The sequence below is a fragment of the Fringilla coelebs genome (assembly GCF_963513975.1).
Source record: "Fringilla coelebs genome assembly, chromosome: 8".
Lineage (NCBI taxonomy): Eukaryota > Metazoa > Chordata > Aves > Passeriformes > Fringillidae > Fringilla > Fringilla coelebs.
Window position 1 is genome coordinate 36,566,136 of NC_140066.1, and position 27,138 is coordinate 36,593,273.

Below are 27,138 nucleotides of genomic sequence, written 5' to 3' on the forward strand. Positions count from 1 at the left end.
ACATAAATATTCTGTGATGTGGTAAAATTGTCATGCAAGAAAATTACAGGAATGTATTAACATAAAATACAAAGATATATTTACATATATCTGCACTAAATTTTTAAAAATACCCTCCCAAGGCAGCAGGATTTCAGTCCAGGGTCAAGTCCATATTACTGGTATTTTTGCTATTATTTTATTACTCTTAGACTCTTTTTGGCAAGCTCTGGAGTAATACAGAATTGGCAACAGAAGAAACATCAGGACCTGACCTGCCATTTGTCTTATGCACAAAATTCCCAGTGAAGGCTGTGGAATTCAATGCAAACACTTAAAAATATGCAACTTTGCAAAACTTCGTAACACAACAGAGATAAGAAAACAATCTCATGGCAAGTGATTAAAGGAGAATAATTTATAGGTGCTGTAGACTTTTCACAGCAGATAATGGCACACACTGTATAAATCTGTCATACAAAAAAATACAGGTATTTAAATATTTATGTACAGAAAATTCCTGTGTACTGGCTGTAGTGGAGGTGCAGCCCAGAGCTGTTCGTGACACCTTCCAAGCTGGGACATGGGAGCAGGGCTCTGTCACGACTTCACTGCGAGGTTTGCTCAGCAGCAGCAGCCAGGGCTCAGCCAGAACAAGGGCACCACCACGGGCACCACCATGGGCACCACAGCCATCTCCAGCCCAGCCTGTGCCAGCAGCCAGGGACAGAGAACACCCACGGGTGTGGCACAGGGAGGAGAGAGGATCAGACCCCCAGGACTGCATTGTGGATGGGGTGAGCCAGACACGGGACACCCTGGCAGGAGCCACAGAGATGTGTAGGGCCAGCAGGACCAAGCTGGACTCAGCTGGCACTGGCTCATTACAGGGACATAGCAATGGGGACACAAGCGGGGCCCAGAGTGGGGCACAGGGGGGGCAGGAGCCCCAGAGCACTGAAACCCTCCACAGGGAGGGGTTCTGACAATGAAATTAACACTGAGATGTTGTCACTGTTGTACCTATCACTTGTCCCTTTTCCAATTGCTCTTTTCGTGCCATTTCTACTCCAGGGACTGAGTGCAAGCAGGTGGCACACAATGAAACCTTGTCCCCTATGGGCTCTGGTGAGATTATCCCCAAACATTATTTACCACCAAAACCAAGCACTTCAGTGGTGTGTCCATGGTGTCTCTCCCACTCAGCACAGTGACCCCACAGCTCTGTGCCCTGGTGCTGTTCTCAGGGATTCAGGTTTAACAGTGTCCCCAGCACATCCCTAGAGATGCACTGCTGGATTCCAGGGGTGCTGCCCAGGCAGCAAGGATCCACCCAGACTGTTTCCCTTGGAAGGACCATTCCCTGGCATCCCCCCAGAAGCCCTCCTGGTTTCTGCCAGGTGCTGCTGAGCTGTTTTACACAATGCACAGGAGGAGTTCTGCAAGGGGAACAGGGGACTGACACAGAGGGCTTGGGCTGAGAAGGCTCAGTTTCAGAAGCAAGCCAGCTCCTCCCCACACACACCAACCCCCACCACTTATCTCTTGTCCTAAGGAAGGCGATGAAAACATCAATTACACATGTCCTGTGACTGCCAACACCCCTCCTGGCTGAAGAGGATGTATCTTCATCACTCATCTGTGGGATGGTTTGGTTAAAAAATCAGCACCACTCCTTGTCATTCCAGTAGTCCAAAATTTTGCTGTTATTTACAGGAAGTTTCTAAATAGCGCACCGGAATTCACTGTAAAATCCTACCCACACTGCTGGAGTAAATCACCTGTAATTCATAACTCCTGAATAAATACATGGCTTGAGCCTCATCTGCTGTGCCAGGATAGGGCTAGTGTTCCAGCTGAGAGATATGGGATGGAGACACAAGGTGAGCACAGAGCCCCGGGGAGAGGACCATGCTGCCCGTGTGGAGAGCAGGGGCTGCTCAGCACAGCAAAGGGGCCAGAGCACGAGGCCTGCACACAAAGGTAAGCTCTGACAGGTGAGAGAAGGTAATTAAGCCTCCCTGGTGCCCAGTAAAGAGACTGGAAGTTACTGGGGGCAGAGAGGGCAGGTTCCCCCAGCACAGTCTGGGATCAGAGCCAGGGTAGGTGCCCTCCTGTAGCTGGGAGAAGGAGCAGGGGTGATTTCAGCACTCACTCAATGACTAGCCACAGCCCCTGAGCCATCATTAACACAGCTCCTAACGAGGCATGGGGTCTGCAGGACCCATGGCTGACACCAGGAAAACACATCTCTGCACAAGTGCAGCCACACACCGATTCCCACATAAAACTGTGGGAGACACACACGCTGTGCCCTTGCCTGTGGAAGATCCTTTTGTACCATTCTGCCTTTCTGGTTTGTTCATGGAAACAAAAAACACCGCAAAACTGGTCCTGACAGAATTTGATCTGTTAAACACATCTCCCCTCCATTTCTGCACTAGGAATACCCAGCAGGGATGCAAACACTGCAGCCTGTCAGTGTCTGGCAGCAAACAGCTGCTGATGGTTGATGGTGACTGTGGTCCCACCACGCACCTGGAGCAATCGTGTGGCACCGCAGGGCTCGGGTTCACAGCAACCAAAAACCCCTCTGCAGCCGGTTCAACAACCAATACAGTGAAGGCCCCTGCAACAAGAAAGGCAACACCCACAGCTGGAGCAAGGGAAGATTTCCCATCTTATTAAGAAGTTAAGACAGGTATTGGCAAATTATATACAGTACTTGTACTTTACACTGAAAATAAAGTAAATGGAAGGGTGAAATATGATATTCCTGTCTTTCATAACCAAGCAGCTTTGCAAGGCCACCCACTCTGCCTCCAACAAAACCTCAGCCTGTGATAAACTGTGTCCTCCGAACCTGGGCACATGGAGCCAGACCCTCCAACCCATCCCACAGCTCCTCACTGCCTGCAGCAGCCACGTCAAGGAAGAAAACATGTTAAATGCATTCTGCATCTCAAATATGCATTGAACCATTACCCAGTCCCTGAAGAATCCATGGAGTGCACACAAAACATTTATTTGCCTTGAATCAGGAAAGGAACTGACAGGTGACATGGGGAAAAGGAGGTGCCTGGGACACCCTTGTGCTGCAGGACCCAAGCAGCTGGAGGCTCCCAGGAGCTGGTGCCAGAGAGCCCCGGGGCTGCTCTGGTTTGCACAGGGATTGCCCATCCCCAGAGCAGCATTTGTGAACGGGGAGTGCCAAAGTCAAGCTCACACCACCTCTTTGGCCTTCCTCCCTGCTCCGTGTCTCCCTGCTCCTTGTCTCTCCCCGTGGGGCCCGAGGACATGGCTTCATTCCCTGTCCTCTCACTGCATTAAAAACATGTAGATCAGCAACCTGACATTAAAACAGACTAAATAAGTTATCTCCTCCCCTGACAAGTTGCATAGCCGGTATCTTCCCCGACAGGCAGCCATGGTGTGGGGCCCGGGGCAGTCCTGTGGGAATTGGCTCGCTGCAGCTCTCAGGGGCAGCTGGGCCGGCCATCCATGGCCCGGGGCAGTCCTGTGGGAAATGGCTCGCTGCAGCTCTCAGGGGCAGCTGGGCCGGCCATCCATGGCCCGGGGCAGTCCTGTGGGAATCTGGCTCGCTGCAGCTCTCAGGGGCAGCTGCCGGTGCTGTCCGGCGGCAGCGGGGCGGGCTCGGGTGCTCAGCGCACCTGAGGGCAGGTGAGGGGGGCGGCCCGGCCCCGGCCTAGCTGCTGCCCGAGGAGCACACGGAGCTGCACATGTGCAGGGGCTCGGCCTCGGCCTCGGCCTCCTCGGTGGCCTCAGAGGCAGACACGGACTCGCTGGGCTGCTCTTGGCTCTTCTTTAGCCTGTGGGAGGGGAGGAACAGGAGTCACAGAGCCGTCCCCCAAGCAAACCCGAACAGCGGGCAGGGGGTCTGGGCCCCGTGCCCACTCCCTGCTGGAGAGGTGCCTGCACCAGAGCCACAGAGAATGAGGAGTGCCCCTGGAGCTCACAAACGGGTCATGACAGAGCCCAGCGTATCAGCAAACCACGCTGAACTGCTCTGAAACGCCCCAAAACAGCCTGTGAGGCTTCAGGCCCCCCAGACCTCGGCCACGAGTACCCACAGCACGGCCTGCCAAGCCCTCCTCCACAGAGCCTGCCTCACGCTCTGCTTACGGACCAAACAGCCCCAAGCCTGGGGAAGCAGAGGCTTTAATCCAGCACTGTCACTGCCTGCTGATCCCCACCAGGGATTTCTCCAACCTGAATGATCCTATGAATCTATATTCTATGTGTTAAAGGTCTCCACAATCATCGAGTCCAACCTTCCTCACCTTCATTTCCCAAAACATCATCTGCTAAAAGCAGGATGGTGAGGAGGTGCCACAGGGGAACGGAGGCAGTGTCACACACACATGTTAAATCCCAGAAGTCTCTCTACAGCATATTTTATTTAATGGCAGTTAATAATCCTTGATCTTGCCTCCCATTGTGGCTAGAGCCATTTTTCATACACAGGCAGACCTGAGCTTCTCTGCTGACACCAGTCACCTGGGGCTAAGCCGGCAGCAAGGTGCTCCTGGCTGTCAGGCACTGGCACTGACTCCTAAGGGAAGTCAGAAAAAGGAGTATTTTTCCCTAAAAAAAGCACCCCACACACTCACTTCTCTCTGTTGAAGATGACAAAGTCCTGCTGGATAGCTTCAAGGCATTCCTGGAGATAGTCATTTTCCTATTGAAGAAAAACAAAATATGCATAAGCAGCCCCATTTGCATCTTATTGCTGCCTGCAGCCCCCTGCATTCCCAGCTGTGTGCAGGAGCCTCCAGCCCCTGAACCTCAGCCCAACAGCTGGAGGCAGCAGGGCTGCTGCCATGTGGCTTTCACCAGGGGCTAGTGCCATCCATAGCAGCATTTTCCATAAAACAGAGATCACACCATTCCTGACATAAACATAACACATTTCTCCATGCATCCTGTATTTTGGGAGTGCTGTCAGCCCAAAGGGAGCTCAGGCAGCGTGGGGAGAGCCCAGCAAGCAGCCCATGTGTGGGAGTCCCTGCCAAGGCACACAGGGAGCTGCTGCCTTGTGCCCAGCCTGGGGCTGTGCAGGGACAGAGGCTGAAAACACCAGACCTCTCCTGCTCATCTCACTTCCCAAAGTACCCACTACTGCAAAAGTTTGGTCAAACTCCCACAAGAGGAATACGTGGTTGTTGAAACGACTCCAATGGGCAAATGTTTTCATCAAAACAAACCCATGGCAGTGACAGCTGCGATACCCGCCCAGATCCAGCCTCATGTTACCCCAGGGAGCACATACAGACTGGGAGCTGTCTTTGCTGTTATCCCTTGACTTGTTCTTTGCAAGCCTCTTCTTCTTCTTGTGCAGGGGCCTTGACTCCAGAATCATCTCCTCCAGCTCGAAGGTGGGATCGCAGTGCAGGCGGCCCTTCTGCCAGGACACACGGCACACTCACGTCAGGTACAGCAGAGACCCAGGAACCCCTTCCCCCGCAGAAAAGCTCTGCTCTCACAGTGGCTCCTGCAGCGTGGGGAGCAGCCCCTGCTCAGATGGGACGGGTCCCTACTCACGTTGGGGACGAAGGCTGGCTCAACGCGCTTCTCGCTCACGTCGCTCCACACCACGCCCGACAGCTGAGCCGAGGCCTGGATGTGCGCCAGGCAGGAGAAGCGATGCTCAGGGTTCACTGTCAGCAGCTGGGGAGGGAAAAGCATTGCTGATACAGTGCTGGAGAGAAGAGCATTCCTGCCAGAGCAGGAAGGCAAGGCAGCCAGCAGCAGCCTGCCTGGGCCAGCTGCAGGGCTCAGCCACGCCAAGGAGCGTTTCTGCTGGGGGAAATAGAGAACTTACTGCAGGAAAAACACCTAAGAAAATGTTCTGCAGGTCCCCCCCCCCAGCGCTCGGGGGGACATGGGGCTCTCCTCCCGGCTGAGGGGGCTGCTGGCACACACCTGGTGAGAGGCTGGATTCCCTGGCAGCCCAGCTGCCCAGCAGATGGCAATACGAACCCACCGAATGCACGTCCCAGCCTCTGCCAGCAGCTCCTCATTAAATTGAATCTAATTATGCAAATTGCCCACCCAACATTAACTCACATCAGAGGCACTTATTTGCTGCCGGCATCGGCTGTATCTTTCCTACAACAAACTCACCAGCTACTTTTCAGAGTTCTCAAGCAAGCCAGAGCTAAACCAGATGCCCCTACACATCCCAACTTTCTCCAGCAGCAGCAGGAAAGTAGCAGAGCATTCCACAGAGCTGGAACCCCCAACAGCTCTCAGAACCCCGTCAGACCCTTCAGCCCCAAAGAACAAACGAGAGGGAGCAGCCAGTGCTGCAGTGCAGCTCCACCTCAGCTGCCATCCCAGCCAGAGGTGCTGCCTTTAGGTGACACTGACCATGGAGAGAATGGGATGCTGGAAGGTACAATTCCAGCCAAGCTGGGAATCTGACTGTCACACCAAAACCAGCCTTTTTGCTTCCCTTGCTGTCAAACATCATGCATCCTATTACAGGGATAATAAACACATGTAATTAATCATAGGGTCCCAGACTGGATTGGGCTGGAAGCTCACCCAGTGCCACCCCAGCCATGGCAGGGACACCTTCCCCTGTCCCAGCTGCTCCAGCCCCAGTGTCCAGCCTGGCCTTGGGCACTGCCAGGGATCCAGGGGCAGCCCCAGCTGCTCTGGGCACCCTGTGCCAGGGCCTGCCCACTGTGCCAGGGAACAATTCCCAATTCCCAATCTCCCATCCAGCCCTGCCCTCTGGCACTGGGAGCCATTCCCTGTGTCCTGTCCCTCCATCCCTTGTCCCTAGTCCCACTCCGGCTTCTCCTGGAGCCCCTTTGGGCACTCCCACAAGGTCTCCCTGGAGCTTCTCTTCTCAGGCCTTAACATCCCTAACTTTCCCAGTCTGTCCTTTGTAAATTACTATAATTACTCTTATTATTCATTGTTTATTAATACGCTGATAACTTTCCAGCTAGTCCTGCCTGCACAGTAGCTGCCATCCAACCCAAACCCACCCCAGAAGGACAATTCATCCAACAATCCATCCTGCTCCACCCCAGAAGGGCCACTCACCTTCCGCAGCAGCGCAACCATTTCCTTGGACCAGGCTGAGGAGTACTGGACGCTGACGGTGCTGAAGAGCTGCACCAGGGACTCCACGGGGTTGTTGGAATGGATGTCGTACGGCCTCTGGGGACAAGAGCACAAGGGTGAGGAGTGGCCTGTCCCTCTGGGCCAGCCAGAGCACACGGTCCGACGGCCGGGACGGCCGGAGCCCTACCCAGCCCCGCAGCAGCTCGTAGGCCATGATTCCCAGGGACCACCAGTCCACCTCGAAGGAATAGCCCGTCCCGCCGCTCAGGAAGGAATGGAAAATCTCTGGGGCTGAGCAGAAAGGCATAACACACAACAGGTTATTCGTTGTTCTCTACTCCAGTGTTTCATGTAAGTCAGTGCACGTTTACGGGGATTTTTCTGCACGGCTGTCCCAGGGGATGCTGTGTGAGGCTGGAGAGCAACAGCAACAGCCAGATGCCTGCCTTCACTGGGAACTGGGATGTCAGCCACCTGCAGGGACAGCCCTCCCAACACAGGACAGCACAACCACGGGGCCCTGGGAGACACCAAGTGCAAGGCTGAAGCCAGAGAGGGATGGGGAGTGCAGGAGGAGGAGGCTGGATGGGATGAGGATGGAGGGCAGGATGGAGGGAACTGGACAGGATGCAATGCAGAAGGCAGGACAGGACAGGATGGGATGGGGTGACATGCCAGCCCCTATGCTTTCACACTGGGAGTTCCCCTCCTCAAACAATCAGGCTCTGCTGAGTGACTTGGACAGGAGCACCGACTCGTAAACTAACTGGAGGGCCCTGGCTGGGGCAGCATGTGCTGAGCCCGCAGAACGGGACACAGGCACGAGAGCAGCCATTGTCTCTTACCCATGTACGGCTTTGTCCCAGCCAATGCTGTCGCTCTTTCACCGTCCCTAATGATGGTTGCAATATTAAAATCTGTTAAATGGGCATGACCTTAAATAAAGACACATTTTAAGAAGGAATTAATGGCAGTGCAGTGGCAATGCAGAGTCAGAACACATTTGTTTCATAAGCTTCTGCCCTCAGACAGGGTAGCAGAGACACAGGCAGGTCAGGGTCAGATCCCATGGCATGGCCATGGGAGATCCCAAAGGTTTCCCAGGATTTGGGCTGGCCAGGTGATTAAAGGTTAGGGAGCTTTGGGTTTTGATTTTAAATCACCCTTGGAGCTAACCAGTAACCCCCAGCAGTTTTAGCACGGGCCAAATAGCTCTAGCCAGAAGCTACAGGAGGGAAAAAGACACCTGGGAAACACTGTCATAGAACCACAGAATGCTTGGGTTGGAAGGCAATTAAAGATCATCTCGTTCCAAGCTCCTGCCATGGAGCTTCCACTAGGCATGGGTGTTCCAAGCCACTGAAGCCGTTGAACTGCAGTGACTCCAAATTTCCAGGGCTGAAGTCAGGCTGACCACAGCACACTGGACAGGCCAGCTGGGTGACCCTCCCCACGTTAAAAAGCAAAGGGATGTTTAGCCAAACATGATCCAGTAAAACCAGAGCAGCTTTTCCCGCACATTTCCCCAGGTAAAAAGATATCCAGTACCCGGGACTATAAGGAATTTGTCCCTGGAATGAATGAGGGAGCAAGCAAAGAGGAGCAGAGTGATCCTACCTTGTTCATCAAGGAGGATGTTGTCTGGTTTTACATCTCTGGGGAAAGAAGGAAGATTACAGCAAATGGAATCTCAGTCAGACCAGGGATGAGACTCAATGACAAAAATCCTGTAATTGTTTATCTATCAAAAATTAGGAACAAATTAAACAAAAATATTCTAACATGAGACAAGCCCCTTTACAATGGACTAGAAATACGCTTTTCCTGGGCAACTTGGTGAAAAACTGGAAGGATTAGACTTGTTCAGGAAGGAATTCCCAAGGAAAAGGAATTACAGTAGGGGATATTTGTGTGAAGCCCTGGATGGCTTTAACACCTGCCCTGAAATGTTCAGTGCCCAGTGAAGCACCAGACTCCCTCTGGGTGGTGGGAGCAGGACCAGCAGCCAGGGGGTGGCCAGGAGCAGCCCCATGAGCCACCCCAGGCCAGCAGGGCAGGTGCAGCAGGCCCAGCAGAGCTGTGGAGTTACCTGTGGATGATGTGCTGGCTCCGCAGGTAGTCGAGGGCCAGCGCCATCTCACAGATGTAGAGTTTGACCATCTCCTCAGTGAACTGCACGTTCTGCTGCAGGTGGTAGCGCAGGTCACCTCCCAGGAGCAGGTCCACCACCATGAACATGTCCTCCTCATCCTGGAAGGAATACCTGAAGGACCAGAGAGCAGCTGAGCCTCCTGGGGCTCAAACCCAGCCAGGCTTTTCCCCTCTCCCCATCACACAGCTCCAGGGAGAGCTGCACGTGGCCCCACCGTGGGCACAGAATCCCAGAATCGTTTGTGCTGGAAAAGCTCTCTCAGACCTTTGAGTCCAACCATTCCCAGCGCTGCCAAAGCCACCAATGATCATGTCCCCAGCTGCCACAACCACATGGCTTTTAAATCCTTACAGGGATAGGCACTCCACCACTGCCCCAGGCAGCTGTGCCAGAGCTCGGCAGCCCTTTTGGATGGAAAATTTTCCCTAATTTCTATCCTGAGCCTGCCCTGGCCCAGCCTGAGGCTGTTCCCTCTCCTCCTGTCCCTGTTCCCTGGAGCACAGCCTGACCCCCCCGGCTGTCCCCTCCTGCCAGGAGCTGTGCAGAGCCACAAGGGTCCCCTGAGCCTCCTCTGCTCCAGGCTGAGCCCCTGCCCAGCTCACCCAGCCCTCCTGGGGCTCCAGCTACTTCCCCAGCTCTGTTCCCTTCCCTGTACATGCTTCAGCCCCTCAAGGTCCTTGCAGTGTTGGGCCCAAAACTGAAGATGCAACTTTGCTGCTTGCACCTTCCCAATCAAGCACATCCAGCTCAAGATGCTTGCTTGTTTTTAAAATCAATTCCTACACTAAACAATGTTTCCCTGAAAGAGATGAGTATCCCAGGTAATGTCCCCCTGCTCAAGCCGTCACTGTCCCTGAGCAGCTGTGCCATGTCAGCCCACCAGCACAGAGCTCAGGCTCTGCCAGCCAGACACTTCACAGAAACTTCACATTTTCAACTACAAACAATCTCATAAAACCTACTTAAAATATCTCAGCCTATCTTGAAGATGAATTGGAAAACACAACTGCTAATTTAACTAGATAAACCAGAAAAAGAGATTTATATTTACTGTGGAGTAAACCGCCTCTCTAAATCTGCTGTGGGTCCCACGGGAGACTGACAGCAGTGGGGATACACCAAAACAACACTCATTGTTATATTTGGTGACTCCACTTCCAAGGAAAGAGTATGTGGGATTGTATAATACTTATGAATCACTCACTTCTGCTCCCATCTTAAATGAAGGTTTATTCTAAAACTATGAGCTGAAAGGGTTTGCTACAAGAGCAGAGTTTCGTTGCTTGTTGGGAAAAACATTTGCAATTGCTAAGAAACTGGAAAATATCAATATTAACTCAATTGGCTATTCTGGAGCAATGGATCAACAAAATGTGACACATCAGCCACTTCCATCACTTTGGGTACAAAACTTGCTCGATTTTTAGAAATCTCCCCCTCCCCATCAGCCTGGCACACATCCAACACTGCTGGAGGAGAGGGGACCCTTCACTGGGCAGAATGGCTGAGAAAGGACAGATCACTGGAGCAGGGGGTTCCAAGGCCTCTGCCCAGGTCTCACCCCAAACTAATCAACAACACTAAGATATAATGCTTTACTTTCTAAAACTGTAAATTAGTTTTTCCTGCAAAATTTGATAATGATGTGTCTGAGCTCCAAAGGAAAGTGTTTTATTTGGCCAGTGAGGGTGGTGCAAAGTATGCTGAGGGATGCTGGTGGGCTGAGGGGGTCGATGTGGTTTTAGGGCAGATAAGACAGACTGTAGCCTTTGGCACTGCCAACTCAAGCTATTTGTTAGACTTCAACCTGGTTTTAAGAGTGTTTTTTAAAATTAGATGTTGCTCGGTAATGAGGATATTTCTGCCAGTGCACACAGAGTGAAGTCATTACTGAGCAACTTGAAATGCCACTATTTCTAGAGATGTGCTGCTGGAAAAGTTAGGAGAGCCCCTGGGATTATCAGGTGTGCGGCTCTGCGAGCCCTGGAGGCTGGGGAGGGAGCTGCTCACCAGAGATTCACCAGGAACACGTGCTCGATCTCCTGCAGGATCTCCAGCTCCCGGAACACGTTGCGCACCTCGTCCCTCTCGATGCACTGCTGCTTGTTCATGTACTTCATAGCGTACATCTTCTCTGTGTCCCTCTTCTGCACGATGCACACCTGGGCCAGGAGGAGAAAACGGGCCGGGAGCATGTTCCACATCTTCATCTGCTGCTTTGGGAGCTGAGACCCACTCTGCTCAGCACCTCACCCCTCAAACATCCCTGATCCCTAGGCTGAGACTTGGGCCTACGGACAGCAGCATCCCTGCTCCCAGCGCCGTGCCCGACTGGGGAGTGCGCGGGCTCTGCTCCAGCCCACTGCCCATCGGACACTGCAGCTGCCTCCAGGGCACGATGGCCGGCTCCAGAGAGCTTTCCAAAGGGACAGCGCTTCCAACAACTGTATGGGAGCTGTGCGAGAGACCTCTGGGCTCGTGTGCCTGGATGGCAAGCGGCGTCAGGCAGCCACAGGGCTCCCTGCCAGCCTCGCCGCCCCGCGGCTCACGGCGCTGCTCCGCAGGGCGGCTCTCACCTGCCCACACATCGCTGGGCTCCCAAAGGGGAAAATAATCCCTTCGGGGCAGCAGGAAGCGACCAAAATGCAAACTGGTCACAACAACAAAGACGTGGCTCCGAGAGATACCCCGGGCCTGTCCCCAGAGCCCCCGGGCGGCACCGACCCCCGGGCGGGCACCGACCCCCGGCCGGCGCCGAGCCCCCGGGCGGGCACCGAGCCCCAAGCCCCCCGGCCGGCACCGAGCCCCCGGCCGGTACCGAGCCCCCGGGCGGGCACCGAGCCCCCGGGCGGGCACCGAGCCCCCGGGCTGGCCCTGCCGCCTCCCTCAGCTCCGCTAATGACACCTTCATTACCAAGGTGACTGCTTTCCAAAGAGCTAATTAGCAATCACGGTAACTCTTTTTAAATTACTAATGGCATGTCTACATCTGCTATAATTATGCCTGCCCTCTGTTAATTATCAGCCGTGGCAGTAATTAGGATGAGCTGGATACGCTCCCCGGGCAGCTCGGCCGCTGGCTCGGCCGGGGCGGCTGCAGGCAGAGAGCGGGTCCCGCTCACACCGAGTGGAACAAGGGAAGGGAATTTCTGTGGGTGGCAGGGAGCCGAGACAGGTGGGAGCCGCGAACACTCCGCGCCTCTAAACGCTGCACTAATAACCATGTGCAAGTACTAATGGTGCTCGGTATAATATCATCAAGGACACGCTGCCGCAAGGAGGTGACAAAATAATGGGTGGTTATCGTTAGCCTGATATACCCCCTAATTACTGATGCACAGGAATTACGGCGATTATTTTGCGCCGTCATTACAACTGCGGTGAGAGCTGAAAATCAGCTGTTGCCATAACTCTCTGCACACCTCAGAGCTCACGATAAGGGCACTTCGTGGGCAGAGTGACCTGAGCTGTTTCCCTGCGTCTGGACCCCTCCGGTGCCCATGGGTGAGCAGAGCCCTTCAACTCCACCTGCCAAGGACTGTTCCAGGTACAAAACATAAGGGAAAACCTTCTTCATGCAAACTTAATAATAATAATAAACGACCTACCACAATGCACACCACCAGCAGGATCCAGCCCCTGCCTAGAGCAGGCTGAATTGGTTGTACATTCAATAAACCAGGCAAAAATATATTTTATAAATTCTTTGAGCAGCAAAGCCCTAACAATTTTCCTTTAAAACCTGGTCATTGCTGTAGAACTGCTCTGAAAACAATCCAGTCCTCTGGGTAACAGCAATCAAGGCGCTGAGCAACGTTCTCTCCTGATGTCAGCTTATTCCATATTATTGCTGGAAGCTCATTAATTTCTAGGTCCTTTATTTTTTAGGTTGTGACTTGCTGTACCTTAATGAGTATTACATGTTATTCTGATATCATTTGTCTCTTGTTTCTCCACAGTGAAAATGGGAGCCCAGCATAATAAATGAGAAAATGATGAAAACTTCATGTACTCTGTAATTATGATAAACAGTTTTCTGCAATGGAACAGCATCACCTCCACGCAGAGCAGCAGCAGTTCCGGGCGGTCTGGGAATGTTTGTTCTCTGATTTCTGTGGGAAAAGCGGATGTCAGTGGAGAGGCTGCCTGCAGCTGAGCCCGTGGTGTGAGCGGGGCTGCCCTGTGCCCACAGGGCTGCCTGAGGGCACAATGAGCCCCACAGCAGATGGTCAGCTGGGCAGGGCACAGCGAGCCCCATGGACAGCTGGGCAGGGCACAGCGAGCCCCATGGTCAGCTGGGCAGGGCACAGCGAGCCCCATGGACAGCTGGGCAGGGCACAGCGAGCCCCACAGCCCATGGACAGCTGGGCAGGGCACAGTGAGCCCCATGGACAGCTGGGCAGGGCACAGTGAGCCCCACAGCCCATGGACAGCTGGGCAGGGCACTGTGTCTGCAGCGCAGCCACCACCAGGTACTGATCACATCACACCACTCTTGGTCAGAGTCTAACTTGGGTCAAGGCAACACCAGGACCAGTGCTGGTCCTGCCTGCCTGGGCTCAGCCACTTGGTGCCCCTGCCACAGGCAGCAACCATTCCTAAGGTGCCCCTGCTAACAGAAATGCATCAATGTGTTTTTGTCCCCCAAAATGGCAGTGACACAAAACGTATCTTTTTCTTTTTGTGCTCCTCTGTTCATGTATCTGTTCCTGGAGAAGGAATAAACATCTATTTGGTCACAAGTCAAGACTGCGTTTTTTAAATTAATCCATTTTCAGGCAAGTCTACAATGTGGAGCAAGGCAAGAAGCAGAAATGACTCTGTCCTCGTTCTGCACATTGCAGCCACACAAAAGGAGTGTTTGGTGGTTAAATACAGCCATTAGGAAAACGAGTGGAACGGAGCCAGCCCTGCGAGGCAGAAGGCAGGCAGCAGCTGGGAGTGGATTGCTCAAGACACGGCACATAAAAGCTTTCACAGAGCCCCAGACACCCGGGCATGTGTGCAGCTGCCCATCCCGCAGGGACGGCTGGAGCCCCCACCCACGATTCCAGCCAGGACAGGGGCAGGTGACACCTCCCAGGCCCACTTCTCCCCCCGGGCAGAGATAGTGACAATACCTGTGCTGTCACAGCGACAACACCTGTGTATCACCCCAGCTGGCAGCTCAGCTGAATCCCTACCCTTCCCAGCCTGGCACGCTGCCTCCAGCGGGCTCTGCTTGTTCCCCTTTAGAAATCCAATAACTTTTTGCCCTGCTGATTCTGAAGGGATTCATCAGACTGAAATCCCCACTCAGATGAGAGGTCACCTAATCATTTGACAGCATATCCTGACTTAGCCTTGTTATCCAGGGACAGCAGAGTTTTCCTGGGCTCAAACAAAGCCATTCTGGACAGGATCCATGCAGCTGGTAAACACTGGCGATGGCTCTAACTCGGCTGCACAAAGATCTTGTTTCCTCCTGCATATGCTGAGGTCACCCAAAGCGAAGGTACTTGTGGCCCCTGAGGGACATCACCATCATGGCTGGTGACAAACCCACAGCTGACTCAGGGATCCGTCTTTGGGTCTGAACTGGGAGCACTGGGTTTCCTTCTTGAATTTCTGCTCCTTTGGCTTCTGCCTCTGTAAGACGAGAGCGATGCCCTGTAATCCTCCCACACACAGACACTGTTGACTGCAGCTGAGCCACGGGGACATTTCAGCGTACAACCTGGATTTCACTCTTTCTGTTTTCAGAGCAGAGGCAAGGCTTACAGTCAGCCAACACTACGCACCTACATCAAACACTTTAATTCCACCCAGTTCTGAGCTGTGGCCACTGCTCTAGTTTATAAAAATGCTTCTTTGCAGTGGTTGCACCTTGCCCACATATATTGATTTCTCCTCCAGCTTCTGCTGGGTATTTATCCCTCCCTGTTTTCTCCAATATCTACAGAACTGCCATTTACCAGAAAGGCTGAAATTTGAAATGAGGAGCATTAACATTAAATTGCCCATGGCACCCAGAAGCACCAGCAGGCTCTGGGACTGCGTGGGGAGAGAAGTCTCTGCTGTGGGGGAAGCACAGCAGCAGCCTCGGGGTGCTGGGGACACGGGAGATTTGCAGCCTCTGGAGCAGGAAGAATGAAGTCTTTCATCCTGAAGGACCAGAAGCAGTGAGAAGGCACTTAGCATGATGTAGAAACAGCTCAAGCTTTTTTGAAGACAGATTTCATTTTGAGCACTAAATTTTACTTTGGAGACAGACTGCAAGGGCAAGGAGAGGCTGGACACTTGTGTTCACTGGTTTCCTGAGCTTGTTGAGCAAAGAGTAAAGCAGGTGAGAAGGGCTTTATTGCACCTGTGCACTGCTGAAAGGATAACGTCAAAACTGACTTCTAACAAGTTCATCTCCTTTAGCCAAGCTCTCTCGAATGGCTTAGCTCTTACACCAAGATATCGTTCACTTTTTCCAGGGTTTTCATCCTTTAGAAAGTGGCGGGAGGGAGATCCCTGTCACCTAGCATCCTCAGGTCCCCTCTGCTTTGCTCTTTTACCAAGAGCTGCAGGCAGAATCTTGCCAATTATCTATTAAAAAAAACCCCAAAAACTCTCAGATGCTATCAGGAAAGCAGCAAACAGGGATCACTGTTCTGGGCATGGCCACAGCTGCACAGAACTACTTCCCCTGGCATTCAAATGCATCTTGGTATCCATATTGTATTATGATGGTGCTGTTGGCAATTAAAATACAACCCTTCTTTGGTAATTAGCATCTGTGTAACACTGGTAATCAAAAACTTCATAACAATTTGTTCTACATTCCTCACAAATATCAAGGATAAAATGAGCTAATCAAATTTTTTTTAGGCATAGCCAAGAGAACGAAGGCTACAGCTGCCTCACAGGCGTATCTGCAGGGCATAATTCAGTGTCAGGGATTCACCCAGCACATGAGCCACGGGAAGAGCTGGATGAAGCTTGCTGGAAGCATCTCCCACATGCTCCCAGGGGCAGCTCCCCTATACCAGCAGGCCCAGAATGGGCAGGCAGCCCCTCAAGGATGCTGCTGGTCCCTCAGAGGGGCTCCCTCTCCACAATGCTGACCCAGAGCTTGATGCCATGAGCACCAAGAGAGATGGAAACACTGAAGGCTGCCAGCACCTGCAGCCCCTCTCCATCCCCTCAGGGCTGGTCCTGGGAGGGAGCTCTGGGCACAGCAGATCCTTTCACACCTACCCTTAGTGGGCAAGGGGCCCAGTAACACCCAGAGGGACTGTGGCACCGAGTCCTGGCCTGGGGCTGCAGCTGCACACAACCTGCCTGTGACAGTGACACTCGCCCCACGCTCAGCGGGGACACGGAACTGTAACTGTCTGACCCTGAATAAAAACTTACTCTGAATCAATCCAAACCCTTCACTGCTTGACTGCAGAGATTATTGAAGCAGCACCTTGTCCTGGAACAGCTCTGACAGCAGTGTCTCTGGCAGCGTTCTCTCAGCCATCGTCTCCAGCACACAGAGACCCGTTTGCAGGACCAGGACATCTGCTGCCATTGCCACAGCCACCTCCATGTGCCAGTGACCCAGCCCAGGGGACATGAGAGGGCTGCTGGCTGTGGCAACAGCACCCCTCAGTCTTCCCATCCAGCTCACAGAAGCACAGACTCACAGAAGGGTTTGGGAGGGACCCCAAATCCCACCCAGTGCCACCCCTGCCATGGCAGGGACACCTTCCCCTGCCCCAGGCTGTTCCAGCCCCAGTGTCCAGCCTGACCTTGGGCACTGCCAGAGATGCAGGGGCAGCCCCAGCTGCTCTGGGCATCCTGTGCCAGGGCTGCCCACCCTGCCAGGGAACAATTCCTGCCCAATATCCCATTAAACCTCTAAAGTTGCAGTGGTAGCCAAACAAGTGGGACCCTCAGGAGCCATGCTCTAAGTACAAGGTTATCAGCTCGACAAATCTGCCTTCACATCTTTAAGTGCTGATTTTGTTTCCATTTCCAGACACCTTGCCATGTTTCACTCCTTAAGATATTTTTCATGGAGCCTTACAACTTTAGTTTTTCCCTGCTGAAAAGCTGTGCTTTTCCACAAGATTGATGGACTCGTTTGTCAGAACACCATAAATCATTAAAATCTCTTTTATGCAGCACTGCTGTTTGCTGCAGCCAAGTTGTAACAGCAGCTGATGAAACTTTTATTCACAGCAAGCCTGTTGGTGTTTCCAGGTCGTGTCAACACTTCCATAAAAAATCTCTTTCTCAGTTGCTTATGCTAGAGCCAAAAAAGTCTTCTGACCCAAAATAACACCTGCTGTTCCAAACAGCACTTCAGTGTGCTGTGTATCAGAGGATCACAGAATCCCAGAGTGGTCTGGGTTGGAAGGGACCTTAAAGATCACCCCTGCCAGGGCAGGGACACCTTCCCCTGTCCCAGGTGCTCCCAGCCCCATCCAGCCTGGCCTTGGGCACTGCCAGGGGTCCAGGGGCAGCCCCAGCTGCTCTGGGTAATCTCAATCTACAGTCCTGAGAATGTGTTCCTGTGCTTCTGTGCAGGTCCACAGCCCTCCCTGAGGCCCAGCAGACCCCTGTGGATCTGCATCCCCTCTGGGTGTGCCCAGCACTCTGTGTGCAGGCAAAGGAAACCACGTGTGCAGGTGCAGCTGGAGTGGCTCAAAACATGGGCAAAGCTAAGCTTCTCCATGTTTTTTGATTTTTTTTTTTCCCAGAATGAGCCTTATTCTGTCTCACTCACACAAATAGGGCAGCCAGCACACTGAAACTGTCAGGACAAGCTCTCCTCATTGGTACCCTGCAAATGGGGCTGGGGCCTTCCAGTTGGTATCTATCAGGGAACATTTCCTCATTTCCCTGCAAGAAATCATTGAAGGGGGCTGCAGAATGATATCTAGAGGGTCGGGGCCATGTGACTTAACGCAATTTAAGGTGGTTCAGAGTAAGCATTTCCCTTTAATGTCACGCTGAGAAAATAAGGTCCCATCAGACATTAAGCAGATGTTTCTGTAATTGAGTTTGGATATGGGGGATTATTTGACTTGAAGCTCCAAAACACGTGTAGATTTCTTTTCCTCAGGAGAGACACTAATCCAAATAAACAAGGAGAAACTGAAGAAGTGACAGCAGAGAGCCCTAAAGAACAAAAAGGAAAGAGTTTTTCTTTGCTTTTACTTGTCCTGGTTCTCCACCTCTCCCCCTGCACACCATCTGAGCAGCCCCATCACCTGCCAGCCACCCCAAACCTGGTGTCTTCACTCAGGGTTCAAACACAAATGTACACATTTGGGATCCCCCTTTGGCCACAGCCCCGAGCACATCTCTGGTGGGGCACGGCGTGATGTGCTGACCTCCAGGCCATGGAGCAGCCCCTGGGGAGGCCCTGAAGGTGACAGGGGCTGTGCTGGCACTGTGTGGAGTGCAGGGAGGAGCACAGCCCAGGAGATGTGTTCTGGAGCTGTCACACTGCCTACAGAAAGGCTGTTAGGCATCTACATTTCTGTCTGGCTTTAATCACTGCTCAGAGATCTCTGCTGGGCTTTTCTTTTTCAATAATTAAAGTAGAATGATGAAAACTCAGACCAACCTGCAGAGATCCCTGAAGACACTGTGACCCATCTTTCTGCCTTTTGGGTGGATCCAAACCTGGATCCAGCATTTCCTCCAGCTCAGCAGCACTCCATAGATTTATACGAGCACCTGGACCCCTGTGCACAGCCACAGTTAACGAGCATTGTCTGAATAAGTCGTGCAATGTTTTCCTGTGGGCGACACGCATTTTGAGTTATGTCTAGTATTTGGAGCCATCTCTCCTTATGGCCATGACTACATTCAGTGATAGGCTGGTTAAAGAGGCAAAATTATTTTTTTTTAGCTACATATTTGACAGATATTGGGAACAGAAAGAAATCTAATTACTTCCAATGAAGATTGGAGGGCCTTATTTAATCTCTGAACGTAAATTGATGTTGAAGTTCCCTGACCCCAAGGCAAGAACACTCGCTGTGCTATTTTGAAAAGCCTCATCACTCATCCTGACCCGGCCCTGACGGGCACTGGCATCAAGGTCTAAGTGGCCCCAATGTCCTCGTCTGTGCTGCTGCCACAACACACCCCCAGGCACCAAAGCTGAAGGAAATAAACACAGATCTTTCTTTTCAGCCAGGAAAGGAGGGGATACTCGTGTTTCACAGTGCAAAACCCTCAGGAGGAATCAATGCCACTTGCAGCCAAATGCTTGCTTTTCCCTTGGCAGAAGCTCGCTCCATTGAGCTGGTGTTTAGCACCAGGCTGCACAAAGGGATCAGCCCTGGAAGGGCAGCTGTGGAGGCTGGGCAGATGGAGTTCCCTGCCAGAGGGAGGGCACAGGGCTGTGGTGGGCCTGGAAAACAAACCCCCTGCCCCTCCTGGCTGCTCTCCTTCCCCTGCACTGCAGCCACCCACCGGCCAAGCCCCAGCAGTCACTGCCTGTCCCCAAGGAGCCTTCACAAGCCTCACAAGCCTTTCTATCAAACCCACCAAACAGGTCCATTACCTCAAGTTACTAAGATAAAGAAACGCGCTCTATATTCCTCCACGTTTCCAGGGATGGGACTCCTCTGCCCAGGAACACCCTGCCAATCTCAGCATCACAGAATCACAGAATGCCTTGTGTTGGCAGGGACCCCAAATCCCACCAGTGCCACCCTGCCATGGCAGGCACACCTCCCACTGCCCCAGGTGCTCCAGCCCCAGTGTCCAGTCTGGCCTGGGCACTGCCAGGGATGCAGGGGCAGCCACAGCTGCTCTGGACAACAATCTTACCCTGACAAGCCCAATGATAGCAGCAGGGGCTAAAAGCGAGTTCCAGAGCAGAGCTGATCTGAGAGCCTGAGCATGCAGCAGCCCCCCAGAGCTCTGCATGGGCACACAGGGGGCACCATCCCACCATGGGGTGAGGGCTGGCTGCAGCTCCTGCCTCCTGGCAAACAGCACTGCCCCGGCTGGGTTGGTGCTGGGCAATCCTCAGCGTGGCTTGGTTTCACTGCACCACTAGCTGCACATGAACAGATAAGTATTTCATACTGCACTGCCCTTTGTTGAGAGGAATTTTTAGCACTTACTTTTAAAAACAATTTTTAGATCAAAAGTAATAATTTGGCACAACAATCTTACTGCAACTCCTTGAGAAAACGACAGGAACAGAAGGAATCTCGATGAATTTTGGACATAAATAGTAAGTAAACGGGAGGTGAGGGTGGAAAGCAGAGACACAAAAGGCTTCTCTTCAATAAACATGGTTTCTTTCCATGCTCTTCTTTCTTTAAAAATTCTCATGGACTTACACTCCAGAGTGCTTTCCAAAGGGAGGTAGAATCCCTGATCATACAGATAAAATATAGTCTATCTCAAATGTGACAGGTCAGTAAGAATAAAAAGTTATTACAAAAAAATAAGAAAAGCCAATTTGCAATTGTCAAAGTGATCCTGTACTTACAGTTTCATTTCAGAGAAGAAAATGGCCAGTTGGTACAAAAATGGAAAGCACTAAATTTAGAATTTGTCAACATTTTCCCTCCTGGTATTTTAATTTTATGGAACTATTGAAACAGACGTGATTTTACTGTGCACATGACATAAATAACAATGCCCAGGCATTGTTATTTTGTTATTGTGACCCTCGCTGGGTTGCACCTGAGGGCCCCTCACCCCTCACCCAGGCTTGGCAACAGCATCACGGATGGAAAGAAGGGGGGGAAGGAGGAAAACCCACCAAAAATCACAGCCCAGTAGCCATGCTGCTCCCAAACCTGCCTGTGTTTCCTGGCTGTGTTCTCAGGAGCCCTTTGCAGCGACAGCCTGTGCAGACTGACCCTCGGTGGCCCATCCTCCATGCCCCACTCCCCTGCTGACACTGGCGCTGGGCACACAGACACCCCAGCACAGACAGACAGACAGACAGACAGGTGCCATGGGCACAGACACCCCAGCACAGACAGGTGCCATGGGCACAGACACCCCGGCACAGACAGACAGGCAGGTGCCATGGGCACAGACACCCCAAGACAGACAGACAGACAGACAGACAGACAGACAGACAGACAGACAGACAGGAGCCAGGGGCATTTCCCGTCCCTGTCCCTCCCTCGGTGCGGGCAGGGAAGGCCGTGTGGGGCAGCCCGGACACAGCTCCCAGGAGGGCTCTGGCTCTGGCTCTGGCTCTGGCTCTGGCTCTGGCTCTGGCTCTGGCTCTGCAGAGCAGGGCTCTCCCGGCCGTGGGGCAGCGCCCGCCCGCCCCGCTCCCAAACAGGGCCCCACAACCCCTGAGCCCCCCGGGCCCTGGGGGCTCCCTGCGAGGGACCCCCCAGCGGGACGAGCCCCCAGCCCTCCCCACCACGGTTCTGACCCTCCTCCACGGTCTGTCCCACAACAGCTCTTCCCACATCCCCTTCTCGGCCCTCTCCACAGTCCGGCAGCATCCTTCCTCTGGGAACAAGGCTAATCCGCCTGAGAGGGCAGGAGCAGGGGGGATTCCGAAGGAGCAGGGCTGTCAGGAGGGCTGGGAGGGGTAAAGCACCTGCTGTGCTCATCCTGGCAAGGACGCGGCCCGGCCAGCCGGGCCCACACCACGGCCCTGTCCCGTGGCACTGCCGCCGGCTCCGGGCGCCCGCTCAGGCCGCGGGTGCCTCAGCCTCAGCAAAATCACCTCAAATCCCTCGTCGCAACGCTGCTCCTATTGTGAGTTGTGCACCAGTTGCATCGGTTTCTGCTTCTATTTTTCATGTTCCATCTTTAATTCATTGCTGAGACACAGGAAATCCCAGCGGCCTTGTAGTGGCTTGTGGGCAGCTCTGCCTTCACCGCAGAAAAACCAGAGCAGAACTGTATGCAGCCTTTTGGAGCTGTGTCCATACAACTCCCACGAGATTCAGACCAGTTTCTGAGCAGCACACAGACACTTCAATAAGAATTCATGAACTTAGACCCACAAGAAGAAATGTATCCTGTGAGGAAGAGGACAAAGGCTCCTTTCACAGACTCCCCTGCCCAGAGTAACAGGGTACACCCCTAATGCTCTGGACAAACCCAGGCAGTATTTTCCCTAATAAACTCTATTTGCTGTATCATGCTGATGTACCCATAATTTCATAGGAAGGGAGGACACTGCTCCCTATCATTTTTGACATTAAGTGGTTTGTAATTGGATTGTCCAACCATGAGCATTAACACAACATCCCAAGCTCACAAGCTGCAGCTTCCAAGGACCTGTAGATGACCTCGATGTCCAACACAGCTTCAATTTTATTGTTGCCAAAAGCTGCATCTGACGCTGGAACCTTCCATCTCTCAGCTCCATTTACGAGCTGGTGGGGGTGTGGGCTTTGATGGCTTGTCAGATCAAAAACAAGATCCAAATGCTGGCCACATTTCAGCCTCTGAGAAAATTGTAATTATCATTAGTGACAAAGGATGGATTTTTCTTACTTTAAAAGTAAGAGGTTTTCATGTTGGCCATGTGAGAGCTGCAGTCTGGTGTGGTCGTGTGGGCCCTGCTGAGGGCAGGAGGAGCCTCTGCCAGCAGCACACAGGGGAACAGGAGATTCTCCTGAGAGCAGCCCTAACAGAACTACCATCACATTTGCAATCATTAACCTGATCAATGCCAAAACATTCTGCTCTCTGTCCTTTCAGGTGGGTGAATGTTTACAGAATTCTGTGATGCACTTAGGCTGTAGAAGATTCTCATAGAATCCCAGAATCCTTTCAGCAGAGTTAAAAAAGACCTCCAAGCTTGAGATCCAGTATTTGACCAAATACCACCCTGCTAACCAGAGCAGAGCACAGAATGCCACATCCTATCATTCCTCAAACACCACCAGGCAAGGATGGGCACTCCCTGGGTAGCCCATTCCAATGTTTCTCCAAAGCCAGGTCACCCTGACCCAGCTCCATCCTCCCCTGCTTCCTCTGCAGCTCCTCTCCTCCTGTAGCTCTCTGTCCCTTACCCCTCTGCAAGGCTGGCCCTTCTCACAAAGGGTCAGGGCTGGATTCAGACACATCTGCCACTCAGCAGGCAGCATATGTTGATCCATGAAAAGGTTTCTTTAATCAAAGACCTCAGAATGAGATCTCTTCGGGTTCAGGAGAGGAGGGGGAGCTGGGAGGGTGTGGGTGGATTTTGTTGCAAACCTAATGCTGAAAAACTCGCATCTAAGAGCCAGGAAGAACCTGAGCAGCCAGCTGCTGTCGAGGCTCGGTGCACACACAGGAATTCACAAAAACACTGCTGCTGGCACAAGGCACAGCGAGCTCTCTGCCTGTGGTCCAGCTGTGGACACGCTCCTGCCCCCAGCCTGAGCAGAGCCGCTGCTGAGGCTGCAGCCCGTGCAGCCAGCAGGCATCAACAGGGCATCAACCACCTGTGCCACAGCCAGCCCCCTTGGGGACATCAACCACCGCGTCCCCACCTGCCCCGAGCCACGCTCCAGCACCCGCTGCCAGCAGGGCCAGCCCCCGGGGAGACCTGGGGGGGGCCCAGGGCCATCAGTGCGAGTTCGGGTGGGGGACGAGGCTTCTGCCCTCTGCTCTCTTACCCTCCTTCCTGTCCACAGGTCCCTGGCTGCTGGAGTGAGGGTCCATCCCACCTCCCAACCCACCTACACTCCCACACCAGCGTGACTCACCCACAGGGAATGATGTGGGCTCAAAAAACCCCAGGCAGCTTCTAATGCAAATGTTAATGAGGCACTGGGTGTACAATAATAACAAAGGTGGACAGCTTGTTTGATAAATCATGGTCTTTTGAAGTCTGATCTTTCAGAAACCCCAAACAGGTCCCCAGTGGGGCAGTGCAGGATAATCCCCAGCCCCTTCCAGCTGAGCTCACTGCTCACCCAGTCACTGCAGACCCTTCAGTGGCACTTCCCACTCTGTAATTTTCCTGCTGCTGCCCCCACAGCCTGAGGTCCAGACAGTGAGGAGGTGCTGGACCCCACCACCACTTTCATGCTCTGCTATTCTCTCCCATGGCTTTTACTGATGACATGCTCACAGCTTAGCAACATCCAGGAAAGAAGAAAAATCCCTTGATACTCCTGGGGAGAAGGTATCAGATCCCTCTGTGGGAGCTCTGGGGCTTTCTCACCCCCTGCTCTTGGTCACTGTCCCCAGCCCAGGCAGCTGCTCCTGTGCAGGACGCAATGGTGGAGCACGCTGTGGAATCAGAGAATGCCATAATCATGGAATATTCTGAGCTGGAAAACACCCAGAAGGAGTCCAGCTCCTGTCCCTGTCAGACCCCCCAACAATCCCACCCTGGGATCCCCGGGAGCGGGGTCCAAATGCCCCTGGAGCTCTGGCGGCCTCGGGGCTGTGCCCATTCTCTGGGGAGCCTGGGCAGCGCCAGCACCCTCTGGGGATGAACCTGTGCCTAGTGTTAATGTCCTTCTCATCACTCCTGCTGCAGGTCCCCATCCCCTGCATCCTGCAGGATGCCCTGGACAGCCTCGGGGGGCAGGATGGGGCCTGACCAGCGCTGGATGGCCCCACAGCAGCAGCTCTCCAGCGCCCCAGGACCCACAGACTCCCCTCAGACTGTGCCCTCTCCGTAACCAGGCTGCCCTTTGACAAAGCCAAGGCAGCCCTGGCTCCAGAGCCTGCCAGTGACATGGGGTGTGATCGAGTGACAGGAGCAGTGTCCAGCAGGGACAGCCTCTGTCTAGCCCTGCCGGTGGTTCCAGCAAACCCTCAGCCTCAGGTGAGATCAAGGACAATAAAGGAAAAATCAAAGGCAAAAAATATGTGCAGCAGCTAAATACCAAGGGATTAAGTTTCCAGCCTTTCTTTAGGGGGAAAAATCCAACATTTATAAAGCTGGAAAAAAAGAAAATGGATCAAGCTAGTGTTGATGTCAAAGAGGGATTCAGTTGAGAATAGACTTGAAGGGAATTTTATTTATGGTGCAGCTACTGGGTGGGCATCTGTGACCTTTAGAAAATGGATTAAAGCCTCTCTATACCCAGCTCCAGGCTGCCTGAATTATTAAAGCAACAAAATCATGAAGCTGAAGTACTTGTACAAAGAAACCCAGACACAGCCAGCCCTCTCTGGGAGGGTCAGTGGAGCTGGGCACAGGGAGCAGGACCCCCAGCTCCTCTGGAGCAAACTGAAAGCAGGCCCCCACAGGCTCCCACCCCAGGTATACTGGTTCCTTCTGGAAGATTCCATTTTCTGCTGTTGTTCATTCCAGTCCCAGCCCTGGTTTAATCCCCTATTTCCAATGGCACACAAAGGCACAAATCCACACTGAAAAACTTCAGATGTCTTCTTATTTCTTCTCAGCAGTGAAGTGTAAATAATGAATTCCCACAGCCCCATCCAGCTCCTTATTGCTTGGAAAAGGCAGCTGGGGCTGCAGAACCGCCAGGGAACCCAGGTGGGAGGAGGAGGTCAGGAGCAAACAGCCCCAGCTGCCTCACGGGGACTGAAGCCCCAAGAGGCCAACTAAAACAGGCAGAGGTCCCAGTGCTGCAATGCCACCACTGCCTTTGGATACCTCTGGGTCTCATGCTGGCTCTCGTGAAGCACAATGAACCTCAGAGCATATTTCCCATGAAAACAGGGCCCCAAAATGCACCCCATTCCAGAAACCCCTGGCTGCTGCTCCTTGGGAAATGGCATCAGAGCAGCCAAAACCAGAGCAACTGCTGCTGCTGCTTGGAAAGGAGCCTGGAAAGGAGGAGGAGGAACACTATGCTGATATTAAATCACTGAAAATCAAATAATATCACCTCTACTATGTGTGGAAAATATTCCACACTTGCTAATTGGCATAAATATGGAATTGAACTTGACCTTCATTTGATTAATTGTATCTTAAAGCTGATTAAACCCATCTCTAGAAAACAGAAATTGGCTATTTATTGCAGATATGCCAGAGCCACAGCTCTGGGGCTCTCAGGCTCTTCAAAAGGGATTTCTGAGTTCCTTTTCCCTTCCTTTCCTACAGTTCCCACACTGAGGACGTCACCATGTGTCCTGAGAGGTGCACAAAGTCACCTGGAAGGAAATGCTGTGCCCAAGGCCACCCCAGGAGCTGGCCCTGGGTCCTGTCACCATGAGATCACACGGTGCCACGGCTCCCACAGGTCACGCACGCACTGAGGGTCTACTCGCACACTGGCTCCTAAATATCTTCCTGAACGTGGCCAGAGAGTTTAATCAAGCAAGCAAACAAGTCACCCCTAAACTTTTAGTAACACTTGCCAGATAGGTAGTTTCATGTTTTCTGTAATTAAATGTGAGTTGTAAATGACTTGGTAAACGCAAAAAGCTTTTCTCAGTGTCAGAGGAAATTCAGCATATTGACAAACTCATCCAGAAAGATGACAGATGAATCATTTCAGCATTTTGTTGGAAGTGTGTGTACAGTTCTGATGCCTGATAGACTGCTATGTGCTAGACTTAACCTTTGTGTAACACAGAGCGAGCAGCTGCAGGGAGCAGCCACAGGGAGCAGCTGTCTGCAGAGCCAAGGGACTCCTGCCCTGGAATTGCTTTTTCTCTGTTTCAGGTCCTGAGCAATTAATTTGCCAGGTGCTGCTCCTTAAAAGAATAAAACCTCCTTGTCCGGAAAGTTTATATGTGAAGTATGAATCTTCTCCTATCAGCTTAAAACAAGCTGCTCTTTTTCACTGAGGTTTGGAGTTAGTGTTTGGCCTTTGATTGTGAGCTGAAGACACAAGACCTTGAGTGTTTCTGTTCTCACCAGCAGCGTCTGGGGAGACTTTCTTCTGCTGTTTCCCTTATCCTCACAGCACAAGGGCTGAGCTGGTATTTAATCATTCGCCATCATTCCACAGAAGCCCAGAAATGTGACAGAGCTCTGCTGCACACTTTCGCCTCTCCTTGCTCAAGGGATGTGGCTG

General features: G+C 52.6%; 1 protein-coding gene across 1 annotated transcript in view; it reads right to left on the bottom strand.

Moving 5' to 3' along the window:
- Positions 1-2,980: 2,980 nt before the first annotated feature.
- STK32C (serine/threonine kinase 32C) overlaps positions 2,981-27,138 on the bottom strand; it is a 65,504-nt gene continuing 41,346 nt past the window's right edge. Inside the window, exons 3-12 of the mRNA XM_084210438.1 lie at positions 11,240-11,391; positions 9,167-9,340; positions 8,695-8,732; positions 7,923-8,012; positions 7,265-7,368; positions 7,057-7,173; positions 5,542-5,667; positions 5,270-5,401; positions 4,611-4,678; positions 2,981-3,809 (exon numbers count right to left, since the gene is read on the bottom strand). Coding sequence (XP_084066564.1) covers positions 3,686-3,809; positions 4,611-4,678; positions 5,270-5,401; positions 5,542-5,667; positions 7,057-7,173; positions 7,265-7,368; positions 7,923-8,012; positions 8,695-8,732; positions 9,167-9,340; positions 11,240-11,391 — 1,125 coding nt within the window. The 3' untranslated portion in view covers positions 2,981-3,685. The remainder of the gene's footprint in view (positions 3,810-4,610; positions 4,679-5,269; positions 5,402-5,541; positions 5,668-7,056; positions 7,174-7,264; positions 7,369-7,922; positions 8,013-8,694; positions 8,733-9,166; positions 9,341-11,239; positions 11,392-27,138) is intronic.